Source organism: Phyllobates terribilis, unplaced genomic scaffold (genome assembly GCF_046119375.1).
Source record: "Phyllobates terribilis strain yellow unplaced genomic scaffold, ASM4611937v1 Scaffold_2__4_contigs__length_985480577, whole genome shotgun sequence".
In the NCBI taxonomy this organism is placed as follows: domain Eukaryota; kingdom Metazoa; phylum Chordata; class Amphibia; order Anura; family Dendrobatidae; genus Phyllobates; species Phyllobates terribilis.
Window position 1 is genome coordinate 329,220,518 of NW_027362762.1, and position 13,751 is coordinate 329,234,268.

Below are 13,751 nucleotides of genomic sequence, written 5' to 3' on the forward strand. Positions count from 1 at the left end.
ACACTCTTGTTATAAATAGCGCCGTCCTTAATTACATAGATTCCTCTTGTATTATATATAACAGTCCCTTATTATGTACCATGCTCTCTAGTTATTTATGTCGCCACCCTTATTATATAGCATCCTTCTTTGTTATGTGTTACATAGTACCATCTCTTGTCATGCACAGCACCGGCCCTTACATAGCATATCCTTGTTATTGTTAATCACAGCGCCCTCTCTTTATTACATAGAGTCCTCTCTTGTTAAGATATATAATGACTGCTGATGGAGCAGCATCTGACCAGTAGACCAGTTCATCAGCTCCTCCATAAGAAAAGAAGCTTTCCCATGCTCCATCAGCAGTCATTGCATTATACATCTAACAAGAGAGGATGGTAGATATATATATTACATAATTTGTAGCATGGTCGCCATAAAAGAAGGGGGCCCAAACACATTTCTTGCACAGGGGCCCCAAGCTGTCAGGGTTTGCCCCTGAAAACAACCGCTCTTTGATTCACGCTCTCTGTGGTTTGGCTGGTGTGAATCATGTAACAAGTTCCCTTTAAATTAGGAAAAAAGCTGTGGATGAAAACATGAATCTAGTCCTTATATAATCCTCTAAGGTGACAGTGCTTGTGAACAGGAAATTATAGGTGGGTAAAAAACAATAAAATGCCATTCACAAGCTGAGCATTGTAGTTCCATGATAATGTGTTATTATGTGTTATGGAAAAGAGGTCACATGTTATACAATGAAGGGATTGTTGTAACCTTTACTGTACAACCAACAGAGCAATCGCTTCAGGGTACTTTCACTGAAATGATATCCAAGTCTTCATTCGAGGAGGAAATGTGCTGGTACACAATCACAATACCAAAGTAGGAAATGTTAAGTCATTTCTTAGTAGAGTTCCATAATGGGAAAGAAAGTCAAAGTCTCATTCTCAGAACTATAGGGCTAAGTCCAATGGATAAACACCCCAATGTGACTCACCTCCTGCAGAACATCATCCAGCATTTGACTGTAGGTGTCCACGAGATGCTTGATCAATTCTTTTTTGGAAAGACTGACCTGACAGTTCTGGCTGCTCTGGTTTTCATTACTGAGACTGCCGTATGTTTTGGAACAGACTTCTAGCACCTCTAGGTCTGAGTGACTTACAGCTATGCTTTTCATCTGTTTCATCAAGGCCTCTACATGCTGCAATTCAATGTGAAAACAGTGACCACTCTAAAGTTAGCTTCATTTTCTTTCTTTTTTTTAATTAGGTAATTTTTTATAACCACAAAAAACATTTTCCAATTTTCCATAGACATAGAAAGAACATTGAAACAGTGTGTATATGGATATACAGAAGACAGTTATATGCCCCAACCATATCCCCCCCCCTTTCTTTCATAACAGAATGCATTATACGTTACATTTTTACTGTCACCCCTACCATAGATTCTGAACCATCTTATTACATTTATATAGAATCTGGTACCTCGTATTGTAAATATAGTTAAAATACTAAATCCATCATTCTATCCCTAAGTAACTGTGCAGAGGTAAGTCTTGAAGTGTCTAGCCATGGACCCCATACTTTTTCATATTTACCCACAGATTTTCTTTTCATATATACAGGTGCATTTCACTAAATTAGAATATCAGCAAATAGTTGATTTATTTCAGTTCTTCAATACAAGGTAAAAATCATATATTATATAGAGTCATTACAGAGTGATCTATTTCAAGTGTTTATTTCTGTTAATGCTGATGATTATGGCTTACAGCCAAAGAAAACACAAAAGTCATTATCTCAGTAAATTAAAATAATTAACAAAAAACACCTGCAAAGGCTTCCTAAGCGTCTATAAAGGTCCCTTAGTTTGTTTCAGTAGGCTCCACAATCATGGGGAAGACTGCTGACTTGACAGATGTCCAGAAGGCAGTCACTGACACAGAGCTCCAATTTTCATTTGGAAATCAAGGTCCCAGAGTCTGGAGGAAGAGTGGGGAGGCACACAATCCAAGCTGCTTGAGGTCTAGTGTGAAGTTTCCACAATCAGTGATGGTTTGGGGAGCCATGTCATCTGCTAGTGTAGGTCCACTGTGTTTTATCAAGACCAAAGTTAGCGCAGACATCTACCAGGAAATTTTAGAGCACTTCATGCTTCCCTCTGTCGACTAGCTTTTTGGAGATGGAAATTTCATTCTCCAGCAGGATTTGGCACCTGTCCACACTGACAAAAGTACCAATATCTGGTTTAAAAACAACAGTATCACTGTGCTTGATTGGCCCGCAAACTCGCCTGACCTTAACCCCACAGACAATCTATGGGGTATTGTCAAGATGAAGATGAGAGACACCAGAACCAACAATGCAGACGAGCTGAAGGCTGCTATCAAAGCAACCTGGGCTTCCATAACACCTCAGCAGTGCCACAGGCTGATCGCCTCCATGACACGCCGCATTGATGCAGTAATTGATGCAAAAGGAGCCCCGACCAAGTATTGAGGGCATTTATGGAACATACATTTCAGTAGGCCAATATTTCGGATTTTAAAAACCTTTTTCAAGCTGTTATAAAGTATTCTAATTTACTGAGATAATGACTTTTGTGTTTTCATTGGCTGTAAGCCATAATCATCAACATTAACAGAAATAAACACTTGAAATAGATCACTCTGTAATGACTGTATAATATATGAGTTTCACTTTTTGTACTGAAGAACTGAAATAAATTAACTTTTTGATGATATTCTAATTTAGTGAGATGCACCTGTATTCCCTTCTCCAATCTGATAATTGAATTCATTTTATTTGGAAACTCAATCATCGAGGAGGCGAATTTTGAATCCATCTAGAATTAATACATTTTCTGGCTTGGAATAAGATTCTTGATATACAGTTGTGCTCAAAAGTTTACATACCCCAGCAGAATTTTTCCTTTCTTGGCCTTGTTTCAGAGAATATGAATGATAACAAAAAAACTTTTTCTCCACTCATGGTTATTGGTTGGGTGAAGCCATTTATTGTCAAACTACTGTGTTTTCTCTTTTTAAATCTTAAAGGGAACCTGTCACGTCCTAGCTACCCTCTACACTGCCCCCATAGCATTGTTAGTGATGCAACGTGCATGACTAACAAGCTTTTTCCATTAAAATTGGTGGAGCTATAATGATTTTATAATCTTTATTATACTTAGATCCTACCTGCTCATTCAGTCATAGGGGTGTGCTTGTCATATTCAGTCATGGGTGGGCATCGCATTCAGTCACTGTTGGCGCCACCCATGTATTTGAATACTGCTCCCGGCAAGTGCTGATATTGTGGGGAGCATGCGCACTTGTAGATGCCTGGCCGCCTGCGCAGTGAGGCTGTGTGATTACCAGCTTCACTGCGTATGCGCTATGACGCACTATGTTCCTCGCACGTGCACAGTGAAGCTGGTAATCACATATCCTCACTACGCAAGCGCGGGAAATAGAGCGTCATAGCGCATGCGCAGTGAAGCTGGTAATACATGGGCGGCGCCAGCAGTGAGTGAATGCTGCGCCCGCCCATGACTGAACATGACAAGCACATCCCTATGACTGAATGAGCAGGTAGGATCTAAGTATATTAAAGATTATAAAATCATTATAGCTGCACCAATTTTAATGGAAAAAGCTTGTTAGTGATGCACATTGCATCACTAACAATGCTATGGGGGCCGTGTAGAGGGTAGCTAGGACGTGACAGGTTCCCTTTAACGACAACCAAAAACATCCAAATGACCCTGATCAAAAGTTCACATACCTTTGTGATTTTGGCCTGATAACATGCACAGAATTTGACACAAATGGGTTTGAATGGCTACTAAAGGTAACTTCCTCACCTGTGACCTGTTTGCTTGTGATCAGTGTGTGTGCATATAAGCTGAGTGAGTTTCTGGGATCCAGACAGACTCTTGCATCTTTCATGCAACCATTGATGTTTCTGGATTGTGAGTCATGGGGAAAGCAAAAGAATTGTCAACGGATCTACAGGAAAAGGTAGTTGAACTGTACAACACAGGAAAGGGATACAAAAAATGTCCAAGGAACTGATAATGCCAGTCAGCAGAATTCAAACTGTGATTATCAAATGGAGAATCAGGGGCTCTGTAAAAACCAAACCTAGGTCAGGTAGACCAACAAAATTTTGGCCACAACTGCCAGGAAAATTGTTCAGGATGCAAAGGAAAACTCACAAATAACATCAGCTGAAATTCAGGACTCTCTGAAAACTAGCGGTGTGGCTGTTTCAAGATGCACAATAAGGAGGCACTTGAAGAAAAATTGGCTGCATGGTCGAGTCGCCAGAAAAAAGCCATTAGTGCGCAAATGGCACAAAGTATCTCGCTTACAATACGCCAAACAGCACAGAGACAAGCCTCAAAACTTCTGGTACAATGTAATTTGGAGTGATGAGACCAAAATTGAACTTTTTGGCCACAACCATAAACGTTACATTTGGAAAGAGGTCAACAAGGCCTATGATGAAAGGAACACCATTCCTACAGTAAAGCATGGAGGTGGATCGCTGATGTTTTGGGGATGTGTGAGCTACAAAAGGCACAGGAAACTTGGTAAAAGTTGAAGGAAAGATGAATGCATCATGTTATCAGCAAATACTAGAGGCAAATTTGCACTCATCAGCCCGGAAGCTACACATGGGACGTACTTGGACGTTCCAACATGACAACTATCCAGAACACAAGGCCAAGTCGACCTGTCATTGGCTACAGCAGAACAAAGTGAAGGTTCTGGAGTGGCCATCTCAGTCTCCTGACCTCAATATCATTGAGCCACTCTGGGGAGATCTCAAGAGCGTAGTTCATGCTAGACAGCCCAGGAATTTACAGGAACTGGAGGCTTTTTGCCAAGAAGAATGGGCAGCTTTACCATCTGAGAAATTAAAGAACCTCATCCAAAACTACCACAAAAGACTTCAACTGTCATTGGTGTTAGAGGGGGCAATACACAGTATTAAGAAATGGGGTATGTGAAGTTTAGATCAGGGTCATTTGGAAGTTTTTGGTTGTCATTAAGATTTAAAAAGAGAAAACACAGTAGTTTGACAATAAATGGCTTCACCCAACTAATAACCAAGAGTGGAGAAAAAGTTTTTTGTTATCATTCATATTCTCTGAAACAAGGTCAAGAAAGGAAAAATTCTGCAGGGGTATGTAAACTTTTGAGCACAACTGTACCTATCTGTACTGGATTCAGGGAACGCTGAACTACGTCGGACCTGCGTGGGAACATTCTTTCTAATAAATTGGTGAACGAGGGACAATCTCTGGTTTTTAATTCTCACTTGTTACGTTTTTCAGGTATCCATTTCTGGACTAGGTCAGATTTGGTAGCCTACAGCGGATTCCCAGGACAACGTCGGACATGCATGGCTTTTTTTTTTTTTTTTTTTTATAAAATGGTGAACCGGGGATAGTGTGGGGGTGGTTTTTTCAAATAAACTATTTTTTCTGTGTGTGTGTTTTTATTTTTGATTAGAAACCCCAGGGCTTGATGCCAGCTGTGATTTTTGACAAATCACAGCTGACATCAACCTCAACTACCATTACCCCGATTGCCAGTGCAATCACAAAGAGCCGGGCCAAGCGCCAGAATTGGGGCATCTAATGTGATGCGCCACTTCTGGGGCAGCTGAGAGATGGTATTTTTAGGCTGGGAAGGGCCCAATACCCATGGACCTTTCCAGCCTGATAATATCAGCTCACAGCTATCTGCTTTACCTTGTCTGGTTATCAAAACTAGGGGGACCCCACATCATTTTTTTCATTTATTTATTAGCTTAATAAATTCTTAATAAATTACTAATTGTATATCTCACTGATATCTATCTAGCTATCTATCTACCCCATATCTATCCCCATATCTATCTAGCTATCTGTATCTATCTATATCTTTGCACAGCTTTAACACCTAAACAACTGTCATTTCTATTCGGCCTTCTATTCCGGCACCTGTCACACGGATGTCACTCTTTATGTCATCTGTATGCACGTGTATGGGACGTATAGTAATCCGTGCTCCTGGAAAAAAACACATATCTACATGTGAGTTACAGGGACGTGTGTGCTGCCCCATAGATTATAATCCGTGTGCTTGTGTAAATTTCTCCTGTACGTGTGAAAAATGGCACCACACGTACTGGAGACACAGATGTGTGAACGGAGCCTAACACAGGACAGAAGCAGCCAGACAAACTGTTAGTATATTACATTATCTTTTCGGTTTAGCTGAGAAGTAACTTGTCACTTAGCAATTCTTTGTCTCAGTTATTTGTATTTGAAGAAATAGATCTTAGTCACAAAACAGCATTAGAAGTAATGTTATCTTGCTCAGGAGCGCACCTATATTATATAATGTATGCACATATCACAACTAGTATTCAATAACTCCAAATCTGTCTACGCCAGCTGGTCACAGAGGGTGAAGTGGGCAGTTTGTAAGCAGACTGGTAAGAATTTCATTACTTACTTTTTCCATAGGGGCCTCAAAATATATATCTTTATCAAAATACCGTGGGATTTGCAAAAGATTTATCACTTTATCAGGATTTGTTGAGAACTGTGTAAAAAAATAATAAGGAAACAACTGAATGATGGCAGTATGGAAATCACACAAATCATGAGATAATTTCCCAGTTCAATGCTAGGGTCACATCAGCGTATACTCTCTCATCCGAGAGAATAGGGCTGATCGGCATTTGGTCAGAGCGTGAGCATAGTGTGCTCCTATTCTCTTGGATGAGGAGAAGACAGAGAAAAAAATCTCACCATTTTCTCCATTGTGTCAGTCTGTGGAAATCGAACTGCACTCAGGTGTCATCCGAGTGCCGTCTGATGTTTTTCACGGACTCATTGACAGTTATTGGATCTGATAATCAGATCCAACTCAGGAATGCTGTGATTTTTTCCTTGGACTGGCTCAGTCAGAGGAAGAAAATCGGACAGGTGCATGGCCCCTAGCATGACATTGGACCGAAAATACAGTACAGTCATGTGCACAAAGTTGTCCGGTCAAAAGTGATAAGTCTGCGGTCAATCTGTGTGACTGAAGACTTATTAATCCCCCCAGTGCAGGCACTGTGGAGATTCGCCGGTTTCAGACCCTGGCCAGTCAGCACCGCCTTGCACCATACACTTGTACTGAGCGAGGCCACAACCTGTCTAGTGACGCAGACGGCCAGTGAGCGCGTCCGACTAGAAGGCGCGGCCTCGCTCTATACAAGTGTATGAAGAGCTAGGCCACGCCCACTGGCTGGGAGTATGTATAACACACACATACCCTCCGGTCCCGGGTCTGAAACCGGCGAATCCCCGCAGCACACATTGCTTGCGCTGGGGGAATTCATAACTCTGCAGTCACACACAGTCACTGCAGACCTATCACTTTTGACCAGACAACCCCTTTAAAGAGTAACCGTCATTTTAATTTTTATTTCATACATCAATAGTACACATGAATATAAGCAACTTTATAATATATCTTATCAGAGAAATTTGATTCTTTCTCTGCCAAAATTGATAAGTCTTTATCAAAACTGTCAATTCTGCTTATTTTCATGTGTACTATTGATTTATGAAATATAAATTAAAATGCCGGTTACTCTTTAAATCAAATACACTCATTCTATAATAAAATAATACAAAAAGTTCTATAACTTTTCAACATGCTTATGTGTTAGTTATTCTCAGGTCTCTTATTTTGGTCAGTGAATGGAAAAATTATTGATTTAAACAATGGGACAGATTTATCAATACTGTCTACTGAAAGAGGAAACTTAAAGGGATTGTCCCACAAACAAAGAACATTCTAATTAATAGATCTTGAAATAACAATAAGTTTCACAATTAGATGTGTTTATAAAAAATGTTCCTGTGCTGAGATAATCTTATAAATGTGCCCCTGCTGTGTACTGTGTAATGGCTGTGTCTAACCATACAGGAACATGGTCTGATCATACCACCGCTCCTGGGAGGAAGCAAAAGAGAGTATACAGACATTACAGCAGGGGGTCGCAGCTGATTTTTTTTTTGTGAGGTAAAACATTTCACTGCCTGTTTTAAGCAAAGAAAGGACCAACTGCGAAAGCAAAGAAAGGACCAACTGCGAAAGCAAAGAAAGGACCAACTGCGATCTCCTGCTGTAATGTCTGTATACCCTTTTGCTTCCTCCCCTGCCCAGGAGCGGTGGTATGATCAGACCATGTTCCTGCACAGTCAGACACAGCCATTACACAGTACACAGGCAGGGGCACATTTATAAGATTATCTCAGCACAGGAACATTTTTTTAAACACATCCAATTGTGAAAATTATTATTTAAAGATCTATTGATTAAAGGGGTTGTCCAGTTTAAAATGATAAGTCTGCAGTCACTCTGTGTGACTGCAGACTCATGAATCTCCCCAGCACACGCGCTGTGCAGTGCGGGGATTCGCCGGTTTCTGAGCCAGGACCAACGGGTACGTATGCGATATGTAAACTCCCGGCCAGAACCTGATTAGTGTGCGCGGCCTTGCTCTATACAAGTGTATGCAACGAGGCTGCGCCCTGTCATCTAACCAATGATTCAGCTGGCAGCTATCTCTCCTGAGTCCACCATACACAGTAACAGTAGGTTTCGCTGAGCGCTCCTGTGTTCTCTATGAGAGCAGCTGTCAGACATGTCTTGTAGTAGTTTATCTCGCTGAGAACAAAAGGATTGGCAGTACGAAATTGAACATGCCAGATCCTTAAATGTCCAGGACCCCCATACGCATTAAAATATCAGGGGAACCCGTCAATATCGGCAGGTTCGGCCCACATTAGACTAAAGCGCATGTGGGGCTTTTGACTACAGTCTTAAAATGCATCAAATTCATCAACGCTTTTAATGCTGTTTGATAAATCTGTCTAATTTTAAAGACTGAGGAAGTGATGATGGATCCAGCTCAACACACCAGGCAATTGATTAAAATTCAACAATCTGTCTTGGCAAATCCTTTTAAAAAATTGTAGAAAAGACAAAAAATAGACATCTCAGACGAGAAAGCATATATTATGGGGTGGTGTGTATAAAAAATGCCATACGCGTTTCGAGTAAAAATGTCCATTTTTTGTCTTTTCTACAAATTTTTAAAAGGATTTGCCAATAAAGATTGTTGAATTTTAATCAATTGCCTGGTGTGTTGAGCTGGATCCATCTTCACTTCCTCATTGACCCAGGCGCTGTGCAGCAGCGAGGACTCCGTGCTCCATGCCAGACTGGGATTACATCTCAGGGGTGAGCTGACATTTTCTCTTTAATTTTAAGACTGCCTAGTCTAGGTTTACACTATTTTTTAGTTCGCTTACTTTGTGCCAGAAATATATGCCACAAATCTGGCACATTTTTTAGCACATTAAGCCAGACCCCTTTTCTGCAAGGCCACACTCCCTTTTTGGCCAAAGCGTAAAAAGTGTCTAACACACATAATAAATGTGGTGCAGGGTTTTTTTTCACAAATTGTGCCAGAAATCTGCTGCATGATAATTCTCCCTCCATATATCCAGTCTCTGACATAAAGCACAAATCTGAAAAATGGAATAGGAGTGATAAAAAAATAAGAACACAAAGCAGATGAAAAGGCCCTGATCCTCTCTTGTGTTACCTTAGCCAGCATCAAGGGAAGGGTTTCGGCAAAGTGTTGAGTAATTCTTTCCTTGTCTTCCAGTTGTGCTTTCTTCTCTTTGGCAGACAGGACCTTACATAAAACAGCAGTGGTGTGAATTCAGACTACAGCTGGCCAGTAACACTAGAACATCTTTACTATGAAGGGAATGTATTCAGTGTAACACAGACTAGGAGTAGGAACATGATGCCACTGATAAAAGCATAATGGTGCACAGTTTAGGAGAGAATATGCCCTATAAATAGGCTTATAGCTAAGGTCCAGCAGCTGCTCTTATTCTGGGATATCACAGGGAATATACTGACTATACAGCACAAGAAGTAGCAGCTAAGAGTGACGCTGCATATATTCCACCAACAGCTATATATCTACCAGAGCGGAGAGACGCATGTTAGGCGGGCTGCACTGCGAGAAATGAGGAGGCTTGGAGCGCCAGATAAAGTTTTTCTAGTTCCAACGCATTTCGGCGCCAGAACGGCTTCTTTCTCAAGACCAAAACAAAACAAATGGCATTTGATTCTTTGACCTTGAGAAAGGCGGCAGTCTGTGTTGGTACTAAATAAAATCTGAATCTCCAGGGCTCCTCATTTCCCGCAGAGAAGCCCGCCTAAGGTGATTCTCTCCATTCTGGTAAATACGCATCTGGAAGGTATCTTCTCCTCTAGCAACGGGACAGCAGCAGCCGATATTCACAATTAAACAGATGTTGTGCCTTCACACGACACCACCAAGTGAGTGCAACCACACCCTCAGTGGTGACCATTTTAAACAGTACTGCCCTAGTGTGTGCGCTTTTGCCCCTCTATAGAGTACTTCAACTACTATATATCCGTACAAGAACATCCTGTATATAACAGAGCATGCAGATTGGAAGTGTCTATTAGAATAGTTCAATAAAAGACATTCCCTCTTGGAAACATAGGGAAAAAAAAGCACCTTCTTGGCTGCCCCTCTGCCCACAGGAGGATGACCTTCAACTGCTTGTCGGACAGTTGCCAACATGAGTTCCACAAGCAAGTTTTCTTGTATTGCACTCAAACCTAAAAGACAATGAAACAACTGTTAGATGACAAAAAAAATCAATGTTAGATCTGTGGAGATCAACCTCCAATGATCTCCCAATTGTAATTGAGAGGTCAAAAAAGTTCATTTTGGCACAACTGCTTTTAAAGAAGCACTCCTATCAAAGTTTTTATCCTCTTAATATATTGCAATCATCATATTATATGGAACTCTATACTTACAATTGCTCATTTTGTCTTTCTACCCAGTAACTTCTTCTGTTTTCCATTAGGTCTATGACATCACGTGATTAAAAACTGACTAGCTGACTCCTTCTAAGCTCTATGAAGAAACAGGAAGTCTCTTTTCCCTGCATGAGTCATCTCCTTCAACTCCTGACCCATCTGCTCCACTCCTCCCCCTGCCAGGGACTTTGCAGTGAGTAGAATTGTAGTTATAATGATTACTCTTGCAGGGAAAAGCCCTGTCTCTGCTGAAAGGAGTTTAGCTGATTATTAAAAGGTTTTTCCTACTATGAGAAGGCTTTACCTTACTGACTCAGTGACTAGACACTAATTACTACATGAAAGAGGCTGCAGAGTTTGTAAATCTGAGGGGTGCCATGCATACCAGGATTGGGGGTGAGGGGTGCCATGCGCACCAGGATTGAGGGTGAGGGGTGCCATGCACACCAGGATGAGGGCAGCACATAACAGGATGGGGGAACAGGATTGGGGAGCACAAATAACAGGATGGGGGCAGCACAAATACCAGGATAGGGGCAGCACAAATACCAGAATGGGAGACCAAATACCAATAAATATGCCCACCACCCGGGCGTAGAACGGGCTCAATAGCTAGTTATCTATAAGGGTATGTGACCATGATCCGTAGCCACCTGAAACAGGAAGTCTCTTTTCCCTGCATGAGTCATCTCCTTCTTCAACTCCTGACCCATCTGCTCCACTCCTCCCCCTGCCAGGGACTTTACATGGAGTAGAATTGTAGTTCTAATGATTACTCTTGCAGGGAAAAGCTCTGTCTCTGCTGAAAGGAGTTTAGCTGATTATTAAAAACGTTTTTCCTACTATGAGAAGGCTTTACCTTACTGACTCAGTGACTAGACACTAATTACTACATGAAAGAGGCTGCAGAGTTTGTAAATCTAGGAGAAAAGAAGGGTCCAGCACTCATCTTTAAATGAAACAAATCTGAATGCTTTATTTCAAAAGGTTAACATTCAGTATGATGAAAAAAACTACCCATGACTAAGAACCATTTAACAATATCAGTTCAAAACGCATAGGCTCACAAAGCTACTCTCTTCTATTTGGACATTTTTTTTTTCCTAAGCAAATAAGTATATTGTGGCATCCATTAGTCGATTAGGATCCACTGCCGTGCACGGTCTACCAGATAAAAAATAGTTCATGCCACGTGATCTATAATATAACCATCCAAGACTCCCTCTATAGACTGCGCATGCGCAACACGCAGTCTGGCTCCAGACAGAAGAACGCATGGAGCCATTACAGGTAAGAGGAGTGTATGGCGCCGGAGATTGCGGTATGCTTAGGCACTGAACGCATACTGCGATCTCCGGCGCCATACTTACATACTTACCTGACGAGGAGGAGCGTTGCCGAGGCGCCTCTCTTCTGGCTGGAGACCGGGGACGGAGTGAAGGCGTCGGAATCGGCGCATGAGCATAGCGCTATCCGGCGCCACACTCCTCCCCCGGCCTCTGGCAGAACAGGACACAGCAGCAATGGAGCACAGGGAAGAAAAGTGAGTATAAGTGTTTATTTTTTTTGTATATGTGCAGCGTGAAAGAGATGAGGGGTGCCATACATACCAGGATTGGGGGATGAGGGGGTCACACATACCAGGATTGGGGGATGAGGGGTACCATACATACCAGGATTGGGGGATGAGGGATACCATACATACCAGGACTGAGGGATGAGGGGGCCAGACATACCAGCATTGGGGGGTGAGGGGTACCATATATACCAGGATTGAGGGATGAGGGGGCCACACATACTAGGATTGGGGGTGAGGGAGCCACACATACCAGGATTGGGGGGTGAGGGGTACCACACATACTAGGATTGGGGGGTGAGGGGTGCCACACATACCAGTATTTGGGGTGAGGGGACCATGCATACGATTTGGGGTGAGGGGACCATGCATACCAGGATATGGGGATGAGGGGACCATGTATACCAGGATTGGGGGATGAGGGGCACCATACATACCAGGATTGGGGGGTGAGGGGACCATGCATACCAGGATTGGGGGATGAGGGGACCATGCATACGAGGATTGAGGGATGAGGGGGCCACGTATACCAGGATTGGAGGATGAGGGGTACCATACATACAAGGATTGGGGGGTGAGGGGACCATGCATACCAGGATTGGGGGATGAGGGGACCATGTATACCAGGATTGGGGTTGAGGGGACCATGCATACGAGGATTGAGGGATGAGGGGGCCACATATACCAGAATTGGGGGATGAGGGGTACCATACATACAAGGATTGGGGGATGAAGGGTACCATACATACCAGGATTGGGGGATGAGGGGTGCCATGCATACGAGGATTGGGGATGGGGGGTGCCATACATACCAGGATTGGGGGAAGATGGGTGCCATGCATACCAGGATTGAGGGGTGAGGGGTACCATGCATACCAGGGGTGAGGGGTACCATGCATACCAGGATTGGGGGATGATGGGTACCATGCATACCAGGATTGGGGGATGAGGGGTGCCATGCATACCAGGATTGGGGGATGAGGGGACCACACTTACCAGGATTGGGGGATGAGGGGTGCCATGCATACCTGGATTGGGGGATGAGTGGACCATGCATACCAGGATTGGGGATGAGGGGTACCACGCATACCAGGAGTGGGGGATGAGGGGTACCACACATACCAGGATTGGGGGATGAGGGGTACCACGCATACCAGGATTGGGGGATGAGGGGTACCATGCATACCAGGATTGGGGGATGAGGGGTACCATGTATACCAGGATTGGAGGATGAGGGGTGCCATGCATACCAGG

General features: G+C 42.8%; 1 protein-coding gene across 3 annotated transcripts in view; it reads right to left on the bottom strand.

The window, feature by feature from the left end:
- LOC141207720 (cohesin subunit SA-2-like) overlaps positions 1-13,751 on the bottom strand; it is a 126,197-nt gene that overhangs the window by 34,695 nt on the left and 77,751 nt on the right. For all 3 annotated transcript variants that reach the window (XM_073664433.1, XM_073664432.1, XM_073664434.1), the window contains exons 17-20: positions 10,611-10,714; positions 9,654-9,746; positions 6,497-6,586; positions 980-1,186 (exon numbers count right to left, since the gene is read on the bottom strand). In XM_073664433.1, the coding sequence (XP_073520534.1) occupies positions 980-1,186; positions 6,497-6,586; positions 9,654-9,746; positions 10,611-10,714 (494 nt within the window). The remainder of the gene's footprint in view (positions 1-979; positions 1,187-6,496; positions 6,587-9,653; positions 9,747-10,610; positions 10,715-13,751) is intronic.